This window comes from Arachis ipaensis, chromosome B2 (genome assembly GCF_059453495.1).
Source record: "Arachis ipaensis isolate K30076 ecotype BB chromosome B2, ASM5945349v1, whole genome shotgun sequence".
NCBI lineage: Eukaryota > Viridiplantae > Streptophyta > Magnoliopsida > Fabales > Fabaceae > Arachis > Arachis ipaensis.
Genome location: NC_142437.1, coordinates 110246491 through 110259100, shown reverse-complemented (window position 1 = coordinate 110259100; position 12610 = coordinate 110246491). Strand labels below are relative to the sequence as shown.

Genomic DNA, 12610 nt, shown 5'->3' with positions numbered 1-12610 from the left:
GGGGAAGGCAGAAGCGACGGTGAGCCACGCCAGATGAGGGCGCGACGACAACGACGACGACACGAGACGCTGTCACGCAGAGGAGGCGACGAGCCAGGAAGGAGATGCACAAGGGCCGACGCGAGAGTCACAAGACAAAGCAGAGTATCCCAACGGCGACGCATCAGTGGTGAAGGAACAGCAATCTCCAACGGGGAGCTTGGTAGCGACCAGGGGCGACAGAGCTGGCAGCGTCCTCTCCTCCATTGCGTTTCCCGCAACAGCAGCTCTCTGTCTCAGCGTCTCACTCTCTCCCCTCTTCGTCAATGTCGACGGCGATGCGTGGCACAGTAGCTCCACAACGGTGAGGCGCGACGCCGGCGCGTTCTTCTTCTTCTCCTTCTCTTCTTCTTTGTTTCGCGTGTCTGTGTGTAAGGGTATGTTGTGTGTGTGTTTCTTATGTTGAAGGAGGGTTAGGCTGCGGCTGTTAGGGATAGAAATTGGGGAAATTAGGGTTTTGAATTAATTTAGGAATTAGAGTTAGAAATTAGGATTTTATAAAAGAATAAGGATAGTATGAATAGATATTTTGACAAAATTAGAGAGTAGAGTAATTTTAACATTAAATATATTCCATTCAAAATATTTAAGAACATTATTTATCAACATATTGCTAAATTTAATTAATTATTTCTAATTTAAAATATAAAATGAACATATTAATCACATTCTTATAAAATATAGTTTAAACTCAATATTAACTATTCAAATTAAATGATATAATTTTTCATTAGTTTTCTATTACCGAAACTTTAATTTCAATTTATAAAATAACTAATTATAATAAAAGTTGTACATAAATATTAACTCACTTAAACTTAAAGTATTTATAAAAATCAATCTAATCCTTTCTAATAAATTAATTTCTACGAGTTCAAATTAATAATGATAGAATTTATTTAAATTAAATTATATAATTCTTTCTTATTTTTCAACTACCAAAATTATAATTTCAATTATACCAAATATCTAATAAAGATTATATAAAAATTCTAATTAATTTAAACTCCAATTATTATAAAAATTACATATAATTCCTAATTATTTTTAAATTTAAAGTATCATAAAGCTTTATTTAATTTTTTTCAGTAAAATAATTTTCTTAAAATAAAATTCTCAACAAATATAATAAATTTAATTATTAAAAAACTTGGGATGTTATAGTTGGGTTATGGTGGATTTAGGACTAGTAGAGAGAGAAAAAAAAACCAGAACTCTATATTTTATTCTTAAGAGAATTTTTCAAAATTTTATTTAAATGGACGAGGACGGCAAACAGCAGAATGAAAAATAATGGTGAGGGGTAGAATTAGAATTTTTAATTTTTATATTTGTTTTTATTTTTAAATTTTAATTATTTTTATTTATGTTTAATAATTAATTTTTAATCAATATTTAAAACTTAATTATTAGTAAAATTATATATTAATTTTATAAAAAATATAAAATAATATATATCATTTTTAAAAATAAATCATTTAATCTTTTATTTTTTTATAAAAAATAATTAATTAACAAAAATAATATTTTAAAAAATAAAATTTTTAAAATAAAATAAAATTATCTTAAAGATTTTTATATTTTAAAATAATTCTTTTTTAGTTACAAAAATTCTTGTATTTTGTGACAAACAAATAACTTGTTACAAACAATATTGAATTTTGTGACAAATTAATTTTTTGTTACAAAATAATTGAAGTTTTTGAAACAAATAGATATTTTGTTATAAAATATTTTAAATTTTTGCAACAATTTCATTTTTTGTTACAAAATATTTTAAAATTTTACAACAAAATTCTAGTTCGTTACAAAAGCCAATATAATTTGTAACAAAAAAAATTAAGTCGTTACAAAATATCAAAACGTTTTGTAACAAATTGTATTGTTACAAAACATTATTATTATGTAACAATTACTATTTTTTTTTATAAAAAAATAATTTTTTGTAACAATTTTAAATTTGTTACAAAGTTTTTGTTACAAATATTCCATTTTCTTGTAACTAAACGGTTAGTAATCGTTTATTAATATTAATAATAATATTAATAATAATATCAATAATATTAATAATATTAATTAATCAAATTTGTAAATACCCTTCAAAATGTATATAAAATTTCACAATTCACTAACGTCTTTTTGACGTTTAACGTTAACAGTGATTAAATTGAAAAAAAAAAAAGAAAAAAAGTATAACGACCTAACTGAAAATTCGGTGAAATTATAGGGATTTACCGAAAAATTAAACCAATTTTAATTTCTAAAGAATAATTTTATCCATTAAATTTTTAAAAGTAAGAGAGAAAAAAAGAAAAAAAAATAAAAAATAAATAATTTGAAAGTAAATAAAATTTTTTAACATAATAATGATTAAAAAAATGAGAAGTCTCGCTAGTAAGAAGAATAACCTTCATCAGAAATGGTAAAATGTAATTGTTTTGCGGTTTTTGATACTTCGTTATTATAGTCTCGACCCCAAAACAGAGAAGAACAAAACAAAGAACCACATGACTCATAATACAATTCTCGCTCTTTGACATTGTTGCCTAGGATTAATGATGTTCACAACAGTACATTACATAAACAATAGCAATATACAAAAAAAATACAGCTATATATATTATCACGAGAAATGAAAACATACAAACAAATTCACCTACATACTGTGATCTCTAACATATACTCATTATTGATGCATGTGGTGCAACACCTTGTTACATATTGTTGCCTGCGTCTTTTGCCAGCCAATACCAATTTTTTTGTTTTATGCTTAATAATTCGTTTTGGTGTTAGATAGGTAGTCACAAATGTTGAAGTATGACTAAATCTCTTCGTACTAAAAGATTTCTTGAAGAGGTAAGGATAGATGTTGGCTTAAAACTACTTTCTATACATACTATCAGAATTTGAATTACAAACATTGGTCACCCGTGGCGTTAGAGGAAGAGTACTATATGTTGGCTTTAAAGTTTGCGTTTTGGTGTTAATGATTAATTTGTTGTAGATCTGAAATTCATTTAATGATTTATAACTAACCAATGATCAATAAGTTACTACATATACAAGTCGAAATTCAAACTTCTGACACTTATTTAAGTAGACAAGTAAATTAAACCATTCAACTAACCCAAATTAGTTCGTCTGTTGTTTTTAGGTTTTGCAAAGATAGTTATTCTCTACTAGAATTTTTCTTACTGTATTTTCGTCTACTGTCCTAATATGGGACCACTTATTCATGAATAACCATGTTAGATGTCCAACGAAAATTAGCTATTAAATTAATCATTTATATGAAATATATGTTAAAATATAAAATATATATTAAAAATAAATAAAAAATTAAAACATATGTATTTATACATAAATATAAGATAACTGATTTAGTGACTGATTTTTTATTTGTATATAGTATTTTTGTTTAATACTTAACAAATTTAATAATTGTGTCGTGATTATTTTCTAATCAACATTGTTATATATTATAGAATAAACAAATTTATTGATTAATTAATTTATTAAAAATATTAATTTAATCATAAAATAAAGTTTAATATTTAAGAATTCAAAAGATAATTATCATAGTTGTAATAGTTTCATCCTAATATATATAAATAAAGATTTATCATAATTCATAATTATTATTTTTATATACTTTGAACATCTATTCTTATGTGGATCAAACTTTTTTATAGTGAAAAAATTAGTAAAGTAAAAAATAAGAGATTAATTATTTTTAAATTAAGACATTAATGGGACTCACAAATATTTTAAAAATTATAAATTCAATAATAATTAAATTTTTGTTTTATTAATTTATCAATATTTTTAGGAATTTAATTTTGATGTACTGACATTGTAAAACGTTTTATATAATCGTGTAATTATATCTATTTTTTTGAATGATCATTCCTATAGTCGATATGAAAGATAATTATTTTTGCTATTTGACTTTACGTAATTGAATATACGTATAAAAATTACTTTACACTAACAATATATTAAAATTAAATCCATCTTTTTAGATCTAAATTCTTATTATATATTCTCATCATGCGTAATAACAACCCATGTGATAATTGTGAATACTAATCTAAATTAAATATAATGCCAGTAGTGGTGACACAAAAAGTCTTGTAACTATAATCAAAATGGTTAAACTATTATTTTATTTTGTTTTGACAAACTTAAGAGTGGTAAGTGATGATGAGAAAATTACGAGTGCAAAAAAACAAGCGTCGGCAAGCAGTAATCATCTATCATTTTTATTTCAAATTTTATGGCGATATATATCTCGGCACGTTACTCTTCTACTTGTAAGCAAAGTCAATAAATACAAAAAATCTTCTTACAAGAAAAAAAAAAAAAAATATCACATGATAGCACGACTTGGAGACATACATGAACTTTATGATCTGAAAACTTGGTTCTAATCCATAATATAATGTTTAGAAACTAGAGATAATGGATTAAATCATACTGAAAGCGTAATTTTAAGGGGTTTTTTACATGGTTGTGCTTTTATTCCTTTGTCAATTTTAAAACTCAAACTTTGAATCTAACTTGGCTTCTATTCTGATAATTAAGTAATTGATTTTAGTTGTTTTTATCTTTACTTATAGTTATTTTTGTATTTGTCCTTGCACTTTGCTCCTAGTTGAGCATGAATTAAACAATAAAAAAATAATTATAAAAATCGAAATACTAATATAAACAAAATTTTACGTACATTAAAAACTCATAAAACTAAGCAATCAAATGACCATATCATTAAAGATATAAAAATAACCCCTACCGTAAAGTTAAACACAATATTATTAAGAGTTTAACTATGATAAGTCCATCTATTTCATCCAATAATAATAAAATATGTCATAAAAAATAATTTATTTTTTATTTTAGAGAAGATTAAGTAGAATTCACCTAATCTATATGTATATCTATATCTATACTATATATAGTAAAAATATGAAATGGATTATATTTGTATTCAATTTTTTTCTAATATATATTTTGTTATTTATATAATTCATAAAAAATATTATTTTTAATATTTAAATTTAAAATCTTTTAGTTAAATTATAAACTATTTACTATCTGTTAATTTTTATTATATTTTTGTATACATTTAATAAATTTATATATAATTGTGATATTGAAAAAGTTGGTGTTCAACTTTTTAACTAAAATATTTTCCATTATATATAATTCATAAAAAATAATTATTTCTAAGATTTTGAATCCAAGATTTTTTAGTTAAATTATAAACCACTCGTATCATCTCAGCTAATTCAATTCAATCTTAATTATTTTTAAACATATTTAATAAGTAAAAGAATGAATTAGTCATACTTGTTGATACACTAGTTATATATGATAGGAAGATAAAAAGAATTAATATCTAATTTTCTTTCTTAAAATATTTTTTATTATATATAATTTATTAAAAATATATTTTTTTGTATTATTTTCATATCTTGAACTCAAAATTACTTAACAAAGTTATAAATTATCATCTCAACTAATTCTGTTTTTATTATTTTAATATATAAAAAAAATTATATTGGTAGATATGTTTATACGTACCTACTCATACACTAGTATTATTATGCTTAGTTGCATCATTTTTTGTCGCTACTTAATTGCATATAGTGATAGTCAATAATGACCTTTGTATAAAGATATTACAGTAACTTCTATTATGATAAACACTAAACATCATCAATCCAAATCACGTAAATGAAATTGAACTAATACAAGTCAATATTCTAATCATAAATCAGTCTAATAATATCTATTGTTTATTATCTCTTTGAGGTAGTTTTCAACATAACAATATAGATTATTTAAATATATAATATCATTGCTCAAAATAGACGCACTACAAAAAAAAAGTCTATGGCTACACTTTTTTTTGTCATGCTTTAAAAGCGTGGCCAAAAGTGGTCAATGGCCACGCTTTTGTGAGAGTGACAATTGAATAGAGATTTGGCCATGTTTTTTCTCGCCACGCTTCAAAAGCGTGGCGAAAAGGGTCAATAGTCACGCTTTTGTAAGAGTGGCAATTGATTAAAGATACGGCCACATTTTTTTGCCACGCTTCAAAAGCGTAGCCATAGAGAGAAACAGGGACGTTTTAAAAGCGTGGCGACAGGGTTTCATTACAGTAGCATTTATAAAGTGTGGCCATATCCTAGTACTCTTTTGGCACACTTTAAAAGCGTGGACAAAAGGTTTTTTTTTTAAAAAAAACCCTAATAACCCAGCCTTTAACACAATAACCCTCAAACTAGGCCAAAAGCTTCAATCGGGACTCTCTCACTCTCATCAATGGCAACCCTGGAAGAGCTCAGATCCCCGGCAATACTTCCCACCTATCGCCACGCTTTTAAGCATGGCAAGTTGTAAAAAGCGTGGCAAAAAAAAGCATGGTGATAGGCTGAAAAAAGCATGACGATAGAGCAACCGCCACACTTGCAGACGTTACCCTTTCAAAAACATGGCGGTAGCTCAAAAAGCGTGGCAAAAAGCTATCGCCACGCTTTTTTAGTTTTTCGCCACGCTTTAAAAGCGTGGCAATAGAGCTGTTTTCTTGTAGTGACGGCTACGAATTTCTTATTAACTTGTTATAATAATTTTTTATCAAGAGGAATGCTAGGGAGCCAGCAACTTTTGTCATTTGTAGCCATCAAATATCCATCAATGATGGTTTTAATGGTGTGAGATTAGTGTGAGATTTCATCCAATGGCTCACTTTTTTTTGCTGGTTACATGCTGGCCAGAATTTAACAAAGTTGCTGGCCCCCTAGACTTTTCCTTTTATCAAACTTCATGCAACAAACTAAATCACTAGAGTTGAATTACTCGCAATCGTTCTCACTCCTCCTCACGCTGTAAACCCTATCTCGCTCCTCCTCAGACCTCAATCATCTCTTGCTCTGCCTTCAGATTCAAATTCTCAATTTCATTCTCCACTGCGGTAAGCATTTTCTCTCTTTAATTTTTTTCTATTCACGGAGTTCTTCAATTTCTCAACTGTTGCTGATTTCGATCCAGATCTGAATTATTTGCTGCCTCTGCTTGCCGCGTTAGCTATCATCATTGTCACCGTCGATGTGCAGGTAGGCCATCCGTTGCTCCTGGCTTTGTAGTCATCGCAGAACCACCTTCGATATCGGTCACCGCCCTCATGCATTGTCTTTGTCACCACAAACGCGAACGTCGCTGCTGATGACCCCACGAGAAAAGCGGGTTTGCTGGACTCGTTGAAATATGTTCTGATTTCTCTATTATTGTTGCAATCTGCTACTTTCTTCTTAATTGTTTCTGAGAGTAAGTGATTTTCTGGATTTAGTGTTAAATTTGATTGAGTTTTGAAATTGGATACTGAAATCCTGCTTGATCTGACATTGCTGTTGATTCGTGTTGTTGTTCCGGTTGAAATTCAAATTTGAAATCTGAAATCCCTTTCATAGATCATATCTGTGTTACCATGGCAGTAATGTAAGTAAGCAAGAGTGTGATCCATAAACACTTAAGCTCATTTTTAACTTTTTTGCATCAAATTAAGAATAAAAAAACCAACATCATAAACATATAAATGTATTAATTAACAGTTAATTAAGAGAGCACCAGTGCAGAGCTTTATTTTATTTTCTAAAAATCTATTTTGATACTTATATCGTCATGCCTGTTCTTCTAAAAGCTTAATAGTTGGATAGATGCATTTTAATGATTTTATAACTAACATGCAGTTTCACAAATAGTCTATTGGAGTTGAAGCTAAAGCAATGCATATGTTCAGTTTACCTTCTTTGAAGTTTAATTTATATTTAATCTTTTTTCAAGAATGGTAGGCAACAATAATCGAGTTCAAGATTAATTGGTCAAAGAGACTTTGATACTATGTCATGAGTTATCTCTCGAAAAGGTTTATTGGTTTAAGCTGTAAGCTAAAGTCTCAAGAATGAATTTAATGTGTAATGAAGTTAGTATTGTTTGCATTCAGCCAGTAGACTATCTCCTATTGCATTTGGATTTTCTTTTTTTAGTTATCTCATGTCAGTAAAATTTTATATAAGTTATATTCTTTTTCTGTCGTGCACAAAGTAATTAAAAATTGCTATCCAAATAATGAAATAATATATTTTCTTGTTTAAGATTCTAGATTTTTGATCATGTTTCTGCAGTATGTGCCCCATGCAGAAGATTCTGTCCTTGGAATTGTTGTAGACTCTAGATCAGATGTAAGTTGACTTTCTGCTGTTATCTTCTAGCTTTTAAGTCTTTTAGTTTGCTAGTCAAACTGCATTTTTTTATGATTGCATATGCCCTCCCACCATCATTTTCCATGCTTCAAAGTTTAATGTGAGTCAATTCTTGAGCATTTGTTTCTAATTTCTGATTGCAAGTCTTTTTAATTAACTATTTGAAACTTTTTATTTGTTAATTAAGCATGCAAAAAATTAAGCATGCATTTCCTAATTAATTTCATTTCATTCCAACTGAACCTGTTGATTCTTCTACTAATTGTTTGGTAGAAACTTTTGGGAGGTACTTCTCCTATATTTAGCCTTGAGATTTTATCTTACGTACCTTTTATAGTTGTTATAGTGCTATGGAAAACAAGAAAGACAAAGCTTTAATGTCAATCAACTCAATGAGAGATATCATCTATGAACAAGAAGAGCAAATTGAATTAGGTCCTCGTCAATCCCAATTAATATCATCTGTGAAGAAAAGTAGAGGATTGGAAATGTGGTTCTATGGTTAATATCATTGGTGAGCTAGATGATACTGCATCAAACTCTTCACATATTTGGTGGTAGGCTACCAGTTATAGTTGTGTCATTGAGGACTTTTATGGTAACACATATTTGGCTTTATTATGTTAACATTCCAGAACTTAGAGTGCTTAGCTAGAGGTTAGCTGCGATCACCAAAAATGTTGATAACTATGAAACAAATCTAGAGCTGAAAAAGATTCGTGAAGAACACGGTTACTCTTACATGGTTTGTTATGCCAATGTTCATTTCCATAATTTCATGTGCCACACTCTCATTTAGAACTAACTCCTAAACTCAAAACTAATAACCATATGCAAATAATAATGAATAAAATGCAAAAACATGACTTTATGATCATCTAAATAATGCACGGGTCATGTCAAATATGTGCATCCTGAAATTCTTGCTGTATGTTAATGCCTCTTTTATAGATTGACTTGAGGCACATTTTCTGCAATATGTCTGTGAGGTCTGCCCAGAGAAATTTCCAAACTATGAAGAGAAGATCAAAAACTTCTTTGAAGAGCATCTTCACACCGATGAGGAGATCTGCTATTGTGTTGCTGGAAGTGGTAGGTGCAATTTTCTTTTGTTTTTCATTGTTCTCTGTCAATACCTAGTGACTTTCTTTACCATGTTGCATTGCTAAAGCCTAAATCTTTACTTCTTCACCTTAGGGTACTTTGATGTGAGGAATTGTAATGATGGTTGGATTCGTGTGTGGGTGAAGAAAGGAGGTCTGATCATCTTACCTGCTGGAATTTATCTGATTGCTAAACTTTTTGTTAGTTGTATTCTTGTACATCCCTTAAGAATTAAGGTGATGATTTGCTACTTTTCCGTTTCATGCTTGTTCCAATTTATTTTTACTTTTGTTCCACAAAATTGCTTGCAGAAGAAGAGTAGCATTATTTTAATATGATCATAGTGTGCGTTTCAATGTTTTAGACTTGTTTATAATAATAATAATAATAATAATAATAATAATAATAATAATAATAATAATAAAAAAGAACAAGAATTTCATTTTGTATAACTAAAATTTTCACACTTATGTGTTTGAAATGTTTAGGGTCTTAGAGAGAAAGTGCCAACAGCACCTAGTGCTCCACCTGCTACAACAACCCAGCCTGCCCAGTGAGTATTATAGCTTATGATTACGCCATAGTTGTAATTTGTGTATGATGTTTTTTTTTAATTAAATAGTCAAATGTATATCTTTTGTGTAGAGCAACAAAGAAATCCAAGAAGTAACAATTAGCATTTCCAGTAAACTAGAAAGATGGTGAATCTTTGATGGTTCTAAGTTCTAGAAGTATACACTCTCATATATTAATTGAATTTGATCATGTAAGTGCAATTTTCTTCTTCATATCTTGGTTATCATTTTTCAATGTTTCTTCCAATTCTCGCTTCTTTGTTGAAAGTTCTGTATTTTTATTTTCTTTCCTGACCCCCACACTCACTCACTCTCGGCTCGCAATCTTCATTGTCTTTTTCAGTAGTCTTCTAGTAGTCTTCTGGTCTCATTCTGCTTCCCCTCACTCCATTTCAGCCGTTCTAGTTTTGTTCTTCTCTTGCTTGCCCTCACCGCGCGCTACCCGTCACTGGTTGTTGTCAATTCTGGTAAGGTTTGTTCTGCTAGCTTTTTATCTTGTGATTTTCTAAATTTTCATATGTAATTTTCTTAAGTAATGACATTTGTGGTGTCTTGCTATTTGCTAAGATGTGGTTGTTAAATACTTAAACTGTGCAGTATCTTTAGTAAAATCTGCTAAAAAACGAAAGAACTATGAGAGAAAAAGGAATGTCTTGTTACAGTTGAAATTAGTTGTCTAACGGTTCTGAAAGTCAAGGTATTGATATTGTTTTCAATTTATTATTTTGAGTGTATTCTACTGAAGAGTTCTTCAAATTTGAGCAATATTGGAAAGGTGTGTGACTTTCCTCCGATAATGGAGAAACTGTCCTTCCAGCTCTACTATCTATTTATGATGATTACTTTTTTCTTCCTGTGATTTATTTGCAGTGAGGAGAATGTATATCTGCTTTGCAGGGTTGGGTTTGTTATTCTCTATATCTTAATAAGTGAATGCTTTTCTTGTCTATATCTTAATAAGAACATTCATTAGGACTTTCATCTCTGCTGTCAGATCCTAGTGCTAAGACACCAGAGGAGGCATTGGTATACATATTTAGCGAAGCTAGAAGAACCACGCTATCAATTTTCTATTTACCACAATTTGATGTTTGGTGGAAAGCTGTAAGTGCATATTTTAATTATTTGTATGTTAAATGGAAATTATCTCCCTGCCCAAAATTTATATTTTGTACGTATGTGTTCACTTATGTTGTGGGACTGCTTCAATGCTACCTGAGTTTGATTGGTTTTGTAATCCTAGAGGCTCATGAACAACTCAGAGCTGTTCTCCTGACTTTGCTAGCCGAATTGCCATCTGACATGCCTATCCTTCTACTGGAAACATCCTCAGTTGTGCTAGCTGAAGTTAAAGATGTACCACATTCAGTTTTCGCTCATCGTTCAGTGTATGTTTGATCTAATTCACAACAAAACACTGATTTTTTATATGGAATGTTAATAGAGTTTAAGTGCTATAAGTATTTTTTTTCTTTTCTCATTTTATTTGCATCACGAAGAAAATTTTTACAATGATTATTGATTAATGAAAGTTTGTGAATTTGTGAATTTAATGAAATATTTCATGTTGTAGTAATTAATATTAGTATATTTATATTGTGTATAATATAAAATAAAAAATAGTATAATATAATTAAAAAAATGTTACTAAATATCTTTTATAACATTTTTTAAGTGTTACAAAAAATATCTATGGTAACATTTTTTTAAGTTTTACAAAAAATATCTATAGTAACATTTTTCTAAGTGTTATATAAAATATCTATTGTAATATTTTTTAAGTATTACAAAAAGTATCTATGGTCACATTTTTTAAGTGTTACAAAATATATCTATTGTAACATTTCTTTAAGTGTTACCAAGAAAAGTCTATTGTAATATTTTTACTAAATGTTATTAAATCTTTAGAAAAATATTAGTAAAACTCTTTAGTAACGTAGGGTATATTTAACGTTTGTTAAAATGTTACTAATATACATAGGTAACATTTTAATATGATTTGGTAACATTTTTTAAAAGTTAGTAAAAGTCAAGTATGTAATAGTGCTCATTTGTCAATGTCAGGGTCTCACTTGCCACATAAGAATTAAGAAGTTTTATTTGCCACATTACTCTTTTTTATTAACATAAAACTTTTTAGTTCACATATGTATATTTTTGTAATATTTTTAAATTATTTAAAAATATTTTTATTGGTAACAAAATTTGAAAATATTTTTGTCAACAACAAATATTTCGAATGTATTTTTGGTGGTTTATCATTAAATATATTTTAGGAACATAAAGAGTTTATGAACACAAGGAGAACAAAAGAACAAACAAACAAAAGAATGAATGTAGTTTTCACCAATGGAAAGATGAAGGTATTGTCCCAGAATTATAGGAATCAGTTTTTATTCTATTTTCTTTGGTGACTGAAAGGAAAATAAACAACAACCAAAAGAAAAAACAAATAAGAAGCTGCTTAAGAAAGACAATTCCACTGAATACTACTCTTAAACTCTTTCCAAGGCAACAGAAGTTCTACTTAGGGAGAAAGGGTCCTCATTGCAGTCTTTGCCATGATGTCTGCTACTGTGTTTGCGTCTCTCAAGATCAACCGGAGATCAACACGCCATTTCCAAGACA

General features: G+C 28.6%; 1 protein-coding gene across 1 annotated transcript; it reads left to right on the top strand.

The window, feature by feature from the left end:
- The first annotated feature begins 9317 nt into the window (after window positions 1-9317).
- Window positions 9318-11380, top strand: LOC148575201 (ATPase family AAA domain-containing protein At1g05910-like). The gene is made up of 5 exons (XM_088503775.1): window positions 9318-9395; window positions 9896-9960; window positions 10340-10449; window positions 10944-11086; window positions 11228-11380. Exons 1-5 carry the CDS (start codon window positions 9318-9320, stop codon window positions 11378-11380), a joined length of 549 nt encoding a protein of 182 aa, XP_088359901.1.
- Window positions 11381-12610: the final 1230 nt, after the last annotated feature.

Excerpts from the sequence above, each read along its gene's own strand:
- LOC148575201 (XM_088503775.1), top strand. The coding sequence starts at position 9,318 with ATGAAGAGAAGATCAAAAACTTCTTTGAAGAGCATCTTCACACCGATG. Across the intron at positions 9,961-10,339 it reads ACAACAACCCAGCCTGCCCA|TCTTCTGGTCTCATTCTGCT; the intron begins GTGAGTATTATA and ends GTCTTCTAGTAG. Across the intron at positions 11,087-11,227 it reads TTGATGTTTGGTGGAAAGCT|GCTCATGAACAACTCAGAGC; the intron begins GTAAGTGCATAT and ends GTAATCCTAGAG.